The sequence below is a fragment of the Engystomops pustulosus genome, chromosome 3 (genome assembly GCF_040894005.1).
Source record: "Engystomops pustulosus chromosome 3, aEngPut4.maternal, whole genome shotgun sequence".
In the NCBI taxonomy this organism is placed as follows: domain Eukaryota; kingdom Metazoa; phylum Chordata; class Amphibia; order Anura; family Leptodactylidae; genus Engystomops; species Engystomops pustulosus.
Window position 1 is genome coordinate 71,728,053 of NC_092413.1, and position 9,581 is coordinate 71,737,633.

The 9,581-nt window shown below is 39.1% G+C and overlaps 2 protein-coding genes across 4 annotated transcripts in view; both read right to left on the minus strand.

The window, feature by feature from the left end:
- Window positions 1-9,581, minus strand: part of SERAC1 (serine active site containing 1) — a 117,684-nt gene that overhangs the window by 106,615 nt on the left and 1,488 nt on the right. Inside the window, exon 1 of one of the 3 annotated variants that reach the window (XM_072141043.1) lies at window positions 5,242-5,374. The exons of the other annotated variants lie outside the window; for them this stretch is intronic. The gene's annotated coding sequence lies outside the window, so the exon portion shown is untranslated. Of the gene's footprint in view, window positions 1-5,241; window positions 5,375-9,581 lie in introns of those variants that run through there. 3 annotated transcript variants of the gene reach the window in all.
- On the minus strand, window positions 910-5,376 carry GTF2H5 (general transcription factor IIH subunit 5). The gene is made up of 2 exons (XM_072141051.1): window positions 5,242-5,376; window positions 910-1,250 (listed from the first exon to the last, which is right to left on the minus strand). Exons 1-2 carry the CDS (start codon window positions 5,274-5,276, stop codon window positions 1,070-1,072), a joined length of 216 nt encoding a protein of 71 aa, XP_071997152.1. The 5' UTR covers window positions 5,277-5,376; the 3' UTR covers window positions 910-1,069.

The window sequence follows — 9,581 nt, forward strand, 5'->3', positions numbered from 1 at the left end:
CATTCTGTGAGGCACATTCAGTTTCCATAGGAGGAAGGTGTGATTCTTTTATGCTCAGGATTTGTATACAAAGGGGTCGGAACACCCTCTCATGTAGGTGCTGTCGTGGTGATGAGGAAAAACACTCACGTGGTCTTTATAACACAGGTCAGTACAAGTTCTTAGAACTGAGAGACCATCTTTAGGCTGAACATTAATTTTGATACACCTTCGCCCCCAACCAATACCCAATCTGCAAACAGGAAAGACAATTATCAAAAAAGGAGATTATATTGAGTGAGCTCAATATTTTTACAAATAATTACATATATCAGAAACATTTAACACTACATATATTTTTTTTAATCACCTAACATATTGTAGTTCATAAACATCAAACGCAAAGCGGTCTGCTTACAAAATGGCATTTAAAGGGGTTTCCCACAAATTCAAGTTATGCCCTATAGACAGGATAGGGCTGAACTTGCTGATCGGGGGGGGGGGCAGTTACAGTGATGAGGCCCCCACAGATCACGAAAACGAGGGGTCCAGTGGGGGCCCAGGTACCTCAGTCAGACCCCTTGTTGCTCTGGGAGATTAATGGAGCAGAGGGCCTCTCATGACCGTTCTGCTCCATACATCTCAGTGGAGACAACAGAAATTGTCAAGAAAATGTGGGACCACATTGGACCCCTCGTTTTTGTGAACTGTGGTGGTCGCATCACTGAGACCTCACCCACCAGCAAGTTAGGCCCTATCCACAGGAACTTGAATTTGTGGGAAAACACCTTTAATTAAACTAAAAATGGAAGCTGATAGACCCAAAAATATGGTGGAACTGAGATCTACTGCCTAATTTTCACAACTGCACTGTTATTAGGTCAAGAAAATGTCACATGTGATTTATAAAGAATTAAAAGGAAAAATCCATTTACACAATGCTGCAATACCTTTATTGATCACAGCAATAAAATAACACACAAATATTAAACAGAACAGAAAGGGAAAACTAGGGCTGTAAATTTAGTATCAAGTATTCATAAATACTGCAAAACAAGCGCAACCTAACATATTATACAGTCCAAAGATTTTACTTCTGTGTGATCGGAAAAGAATTCTGGTCCATCAGTTCTCCGACCTTCTCCTGGAGCACAGCAACTAATTCAGCTAAAACAAACACATGGGTTTCATCCAAGTCCTGAATAATAAACTTTGTTCCTAAAGCATTAGTTTCATCCAAGTACAAGAGAAACTGCTTCATAGCTGGGTCACTGCAGATACAAACAGAGTAAACTGGTCATCCAAGCAGTAGGAATTTTGTAGACAATTCTGTCACTTCTTTGTACTAATCATTAAATTCAAAGTAAGCCAGAGGCACATTGGGTAACAGATCACCAGTAATCCACCATACAATGCAATACAGCAGTTTTGTAAACTATGGTAGGAGCAATCGAAACCCCTATGTTAGAGTACCTTAGGGGAGGGTCTGCAAATACAGTTTAAAAAATATAATTTCAGAAATGCCAATTTTCTGTAGAAAACACCATTTTGGGGATTGTACAACTTTACAAACTACAAATTTTTAATTCCAGAAATAAAAATGTCATCTCAGCCCCCTCCCACCAAAATACGACACCTTAGGACTGTATCAAGCCTACATTAATTTGGTACTCCTGCAATGGTACCAATGCAAAAAATAAAAGGGGAGGTGTGATTTGTAGCACATAGTGAAATATGTAAAAACAGAGCCCACAAGAAAATTCCATTAATGCAATTTCATCAAGTTCACAGCATTTGGATATTTTACTACGTTCCCAGTACACAGCATGGAATATCAAATACCATAAATAATTGAGTATTAGCCGAGTTTTTCAGCACAAAAAAAAAAAAAAAAAAAATGCTGAAAAACCCTTACTATGGCTTACCCTCGAGTCTATGATAAAAAAAAATAAACAAAAAAAATAACAACTCTGTACTCACCTTTCCGACACTATATACTGGCTATATACTAGGGGGCAAGGACTGGCTATATCCTGGAGGGCATGTGCTGGCTGGCTATATACTGGGGTTATACTGGGTGTGGGCTGTGACCAATGCATTTCGCACCCTAGACGTATACTAGAGTCAATATGTTTTCCAGTTTTTTGTGTTAAAATTGAGTACCCTGGCTTATACTTGAGTATATACGGTACCGTCATTAGGAATCACAATTTGGCAAAAATAAGGCTTTATAAAGCTCTGTATATGGTAAAATACATTTTAAAAAACAAACAAACTAGGGACTTTTGAAGGGGAGTAAAAAATGTAAACTAAAAAATTAAAAAAAGCTTTGTCCTTAACGACTAGGCCCTTTTTTGTTTTTTTTGTATTTCCATTTTTCACTCCCCATCTTATAAAATGAAAAAAAAGTTCGTTTTTTTTTTTAAGTATAGAAATGTGTGAGGACTTTTTCTGTGTAACAAATTGCACTTCATGGTGACGGTATTTAATATCCCATGCCCTGTAATCTTCTGGCACTAATAACTTTTTCATACTTCAGTGTACATAGCTATGTGTGGTGTCTTTTTTTTGAGAAGATGAGATGAAGTTTTAATGTTACCATTTAGAGGACTGTACTGCCTTTTGATCACTTTTCATTACATTTTTACATGTTTTACATGTTGCAAAACGGTGAAAGAGTATCATTTTCGACTTTGGGTGCTATGTTCCGCCACAGGGTTAAAAGGCGGGAATAACCATTGTTGTTTAAATTTTGATTGATCGCACATTTTGGCGATACCCAACATGTTTATGCTTTTTACCGTTTTATTTTTACATCAGTTGTAGGGATAGAGGGGTTATTTGAATGTATGTTTAATTTTTTTCTGATTGATCATATTGGCGATTTTACTGCCCATTTATTCGCTGAAGAGGTGGTAGTCAATGTGGCACACACAGGTAGTGAATGGATTCCGGGATAATCTTCATAAGAAACTTTTATTTGTACATCAAAAACACAACGCGTTTCGGAATCTCAAAGGATTCCTTTTTCAAGTGGGAAAGAGCTAGAGCCTCTGACTTGGCCCTTTCCCACTTGAAAAAGGAATCCTTTGAGATTCCGAAACGCGTTGTGTTTTTGATGTACAAATAAAAGTTTCTTATGAAGATTATCCCGGAATCCATTCACTACCGGTGTGCGCCGCATTGACTACCACTTCTTCAGCGATTTCCTCTGATCCAGACCGGTGTGGCTACTGTGTTCTGATGATCCAGTCGATTGGCAGAACCATACGGTACCCTCTTCATGCTTTCTACTAGTGTTGTGCCTGGTACGAGCAGAACCCTATCTGGTGAGCCTCTATCCTATCACTTCACCATTTTCTAAATATCACTAAAAATTACTACTATATGAGCTCTTTTTGGTCTTTACTTGTTCGCCTTCTCTACACTGACCATTTATTGACATTGTGCCACTGGTACAGTGCAATAAACATCCAGAAAACATACAGCCTCGGGTCTTACAAAAGCCAGAGGCTTTCATGGGAGACAGATCATCACAGGTAGCGACAATCTAAGGTTTCGGTAGCTTTTTACCCTCTCTCCCCTCTCCATACATCCGCAGCCTATGGGCGACATAAAAATATGCCACACATCAGTAAAGGGTTAAAGGACATTTACCATCAGAATACCTGATGGTAGATGCTTTCACTCACCTTCCCATACCGTGCCAATGTGAACTAACCTTCTTTTAGTATGTATAAGTGGTACAGCATTTCATAGAAATAAGGATTAGCCAAAGGCACATTACCAAGCGCCTCTTGGCTCCTCCAATTTGTAATTAATACCAGCTGGCCCCACCCACACAGTGGTTAGAGAGCTGGTGTGACATCATTGATTCTCCCTCTGCACAATAATTGCATAGTGTACAGATAAAATTCTATGATTGCGCATGGCTCTCTGACTGCTGTGTAGGTGGAGCCAGCAGGGCTGGGAGCCATGAATAATTACTAATCGACAGAGCGCCTCATTTCTCTGTAATGCTGCAATACTTATACATATTAAAACAAGATTACTCCACATCACCATTGGACGGGGAGAGGTGTATAAGCATCTACCATCAGGAAATCTACCCTCAAAATCAAGCACTTTACACTTAGAGATTCAGGCACCGTGACTGTAGCAATCTTTTTATATTAGTTATCTATGGCCTCTTTTCTTCTAAATTGAACTTAACAATTAAGCTAATTAGCCAAAAGGGCTCTGGTAGTGTTACCAGGGTCCATCCATGCTCTGCCTTCACAGACTGTTACAGTGTGCAAGATCACTCCCCACCCCACTGTGAGATTACAGCAGGAAAAATTAGTAGGGAGGAGGAGAAGAAGCCAGAGCATAGAAGGGCTCTTGTAACACCCATAGAGCACTTCTGAGTTATAAGCAAAGTTTTAAAAGTTTATTTTAGAAGGAAGGGGCCATGGATAACAAATATAAGATGGACAGATCCAGGCACTGTGACTGTGGCAATGAGTAAGTGTCCCTGGTTTATGCTGTATTTTGGTAGATTTTCTTTAACGGACAAACTTATTTATGGTGTAGACAAGAACATTTCCTAGAATGACCCATCCCCAAAAATAACAATCTGAACGGAATGCCTCATTTGAATTGTACTGTATCCCCGATTAAGTTGTTTTTTTGGTGATTTTCTAGATGTTTATATGTAGAGTAGCTCATACTTGCTTTATAAATACAAATTATATGGATTTTGGAAGGTGGGGAATGAAAAATGTAAAACATATGGATATTCCTGAAGGGATAGTAAAATGTACGTTATATTAAATGGATTAGTGATGACTTGTTTAAAGATGATATTTCATTACCCCTACCAACTCTATGCATTCTTTAATTTGTTAATTTTGCCCTTTAAGCATTGTTCAACTGATTTTGACACTGCTGAAATTTATATCTGTAGCAACCTCCTGCCCGAATATCCCTGAGCTTGAAGGTCAATATTTTGGACTCTACAGTCAGATGAGTGATTCTAGGCCGTCTGCTTCAGACTTGGACCATCTAATAATGGAAAATCTAATAAGCATTGTTTTCATATGTAATATACCAATTGAGTTCTTGACGGTCAGATAGGTGGTCCTAGAACAAAGCAAACATCCTAGGTATGCCCATCTAACTGTTTTTTTTTTTTTTAATAATGATACTGATCATTTAAAGTCTAGAGAAAATTCCTGATGGATCACTTTCACGTTTAAAAAAATAAAGTTGCCATGTACTTACCATTCTATAAGGACACCTTTGAGAACATTCACCATTTTCACAGTTGAACACTGGGAGTGAAGTCAGTCTCTATGGTACAACTTCTTTAATATTACTTTTCTGGTATTAGGGTATAATTGCTAATGAGTTCAAGATCTAAAATAAAAAGTAGTTCTCAGCTTAGAAAACCATGCACCTTATAAAAAAATTAGCATGAAGATCTTCATTCAGTTTTCTTTTAAACACTGTTACATCAGAACAAAGATAATCTACCCAATATGGTGGACTTGGAGCTTGACACTGTGCTTAGTGGTGGTATATTATCTAAACCATTGCCCCTAGTGGGAGCATTTAGAAAAAATGTCTCTACTTTCAGTTGCAATACTTCATCCATGGTTCAGAGAAAGTACAACATACAAGCTTATGTTTCAGAGTATGTCTTTTTCACAGTTACTACAGCAGCCATGTATTTAAAATGTATTTCCTTGTGTTCATTGGTTTGATAAAATGTAGCTGTCTCAAAGATGAAAAAGTAAAGTTGCTTGTAATCTCTCAGCTCCACCAAAGTCCCATATGTAAATGTGGAATAAAATAGCAGTCCTAAAAGACTGTACAAAAACCAGGTAACTGGATATTGTATTGTGCCAACAGGTTAATATCACAGACGCTGGACCATCAACAGATACAGAGGTAAAAGCAGACTTCAAGAACACATTTTATGTGAAAGTTAGAATTATAAAACTGATTTCATTGGAAGTGAAACATTTAGAATCATTAAAATGGTTAAATGGGATCTGAGCTGCAGCACCTCGGATGCACACCGTTAGCCTCTGATACAACTACACATCGATCTGTTACTGATCATTTATTGTAACAATAGGAAATCAAGTTCCGAACATCCTTCTCTTAGTTTTCCAAAGTTTACTCCAATAAACATCTGTACTAAAGTAAAGATAAAACTACATCCCGAACATGTTGACCGCTTTGTAGGTCTCCTGGTCCTTGTACTGTTTATGTTCTGTTGTCGATAAACCTTTATTGAGCTATAAAGTAAAGTTAAAAAGTAAGATATTAAAACAGGAAACCACAACCTCACCATTGTTTTTTATGTAGATGACATACTGCCACTGAAGACCGTTTTTACCTTCCTGAACAGGCCCTAATTTTAGAAACCACTATACGTAACTTAAAATGGTTATAATTTACATATCCAAGCGATTTTGAGATTGATAAATCTCCCCCAATGGGACACACACAAACAAACTAAAAAAAAAAAAAAAAAAAGAAGATACTGGAGTATGTGAAACCTGAGAAATAGATCTGATGGTAGATTCCTCCGGCCCGGCGGGCATACGTTCGCCATGATGGAGAGGAGAATGCATGCGTGCCATGCATCCTCTCCATAGCGATGCATGCCATGCTGTACCGCTCCGAGCAGCCATTGCTGTCTATGGGTGACATATATACGGCCTCAAGCTTGCCCCCGTATATATGTCCCCCCCGACGCTCGTGTGAATTCGGCCTTAATCTGTAATTTAATAATCCTGGAACCTATTTTGTTAACAACTTTATTTTATTAATATGTAAATTAACTGCAAAGACTACTGGGGAGTGGAGTAGCCTTAGCTCCCAGTGCCGGGCCAGGTTAGTAAACGCCCTAGTAGCTTCTTCCGTTAATTTACATATTACTAAAATAAAAGATTTAACAAATTAGGTTAGGATTATTAAATTACAGATTAGGGCAGAGATTCTGACCTAGACCTGCTCTTATACGGGGCAGTAACCACGCTTCAAACACATTGTGCCGAAAGGACGACAAAACACATGTGCATTCCTGATAACATACATGTGGTTAATAAAATGACTTTAAAGGGGTTGTCGGAGTTTATTTTTAAAAAATCTACAGAAGTCCTGGGGGAGAGGGGGGAGGAGTGGTGGATGCTGGAAAAAGTAAAAAAATAAAATAAATAAAAATAAAATAAAAAACAACTTACAAGTATATACCGTCTTTGTTGCTTCAGATTTCCTGCGCTGCCGTCCGTTGGAGCTGTTCCCCCATTTCCTACTCCCCCACCCATCCCATGTCCCAGCACCTGTTCAGCATTAGTGTCAATGTAAATGAGGTGGCTGGGTAGGGGACAGTTGGGCGGAAGTTGTCGGAGCAGAGAGTGCATGCCCGTGTAAACAAAAATAACAGACGCCAGCACAAAACAACGCGAGCACTGATGAAGGTATATCTACACAATTTTATTTTATTTATTTATTTTTTTTAACAGCACCCAGAAGGCCACCTGAAATTTTTTTATTAAATCAGACAACCCAGTTAAGTCATGCTGGTACAACTTCTATATACATGATATAAGCACCTCCATATATAACTCTGCTGAGTAGCAGGCAACAACTATAATACAGAGAAATAAGCATGTAGAGGGGGGGCGGAGGGGTGGCTTTCGCTTACCTTCACCCATTTAAAGAGAAACAGAATTAGGTAAGGGAGGGCACTGTGTCCAGGGGCTGCATTGCTTGGAGCCTTACATATAGAACAGGTCAGCTGCCCCTCCACAGCTCCTCCGCCTCCCCTCAGCAGTGGTTGTGTGTGTGCGCCGAGCTGTCAGGAGCTGCAGCAGCAGTTTTGCTATGTCCTGCCATTCTCATTCAGCCCATATAAAGTAAAAAGTCAGCAGGTATTTAGACGCATGGGGCATTTTTCAAAGAGTAATACTGCATTTAGAATTGTGGAGGGGTTAATGCGACCTCTGCCAGGTGGATGGTCATACTACAAAAAAAAAAAAAATAAATAATTGATAACAATTTTTCGATTGCCTGCTTTGTATCGGCATGGTTTTTCCTAGGATGTTGTCAGGCTTAGAACTTTGGTTGCGATTTTTAACGAATATTAGACTCATTTAGAGGGACCAGTTGAAAATTCAAGTGACTTTGAGAGGCCTAAATAATATTAAAAAACCATAAATTACACCACTATAGAAACTGCACTCCTTAGCCTATGTAAATTTTAGGAAGTTTCTAACCCCGTTTCACAGGGGTTAAAACAAAATAGAGGTGCCTTAGCATTTGATATCCAATTTCTCCTCAGTATGCGAATACTCGATATATGGTGGTAAATAGCTGGATACACGGCAGGGCATAGAAGGAAAGAAGAGCCATTCACAGCGGATTTGTGTCACTGATGGCTCAGCCATAGTCTTGTCCCTTAGGAGCATTTTCTTGTATAAATAGAGTCTATTAACATTATATTATATATTATAACGTCCACCTCACAAACTCAGAACATCACTTATGTCATGACTTGTAACTCCAAAACTTGTGTTCTATACTTGAAGGCGCCCCTCTCCTTCAGACAGGGTGCTGGCTTTCCTAAGTGACTTGCAAGGTAGATATATACACCCTAGACAGGCGCTGGTTTTATAGATACATTCAACTACAACATGCGTCAGCGGAAATTCCAGATGCACCCCCACATACACAAATATCCACTTATTGGCATATATACAACACAAGGTCCGAGGGTGATGGATATGTGTAACACCCTCGGACAACATGATTGTTATACTATTCAATAAAATTTTTTTTTTTTTTAAATGATGATGATTTTTATTATTATTAATCCTGATCTCTCTATTCTGTGATGTCACCATAGCCACATGCAGCAAGTCCACTGTCTTGGCAATGTGCTGGACTCTCCTCTGCACCGTATATTTAATTACTTGCACGTTCTTGCCGCATGCACCTTAAAATCATTTCTAGAACCCACTCATTTCTTACAATGAATACGTCTAAAATGCTAATTGCCGCTCTGATTCACTGAAGTAGTTTTTAATTTTTTATGCTCTTCACAGTATGGGTAGAATAACATAACCTTCTAATAGCCAAGGTCGCTACAGACACTTCCAGAGTGTAGGAGGGAACTCTAAGCAGACACATTATGACCCATCTAGTTCCGTGGGGTGACAATGTGGTTAGATTCTCAGGGCACAGGTTTATATAAACTTTCATCTGGCTTTTGAACATTGTACTTGTCTCTGACACATAGAAAGAGAGATGAGACAGTTCAGAGATGATGAGATCCATGAGAGGCCCATTACAAACAATAACACAGCTCTCCCACATCTCTGCTGTTCCACAACACACTCGATCTGCTGTGCATTCCTCCCCCGATAATGATCTTGTCTGTCTGCAGCTTGTACTTCTCATACTGTTGCCGGTAGGAAGTCAGTGTCTGTCTCAGTCTGAGCTCTGTCCTGGAATGAAGGGGGCGGGGCTAGAGTGCAGCGAGCAGAGAGAAAGAAACTCAGCTCCATGGCCATCACGCATAAATCCAAGATGGCTTCCCCGATACTAAG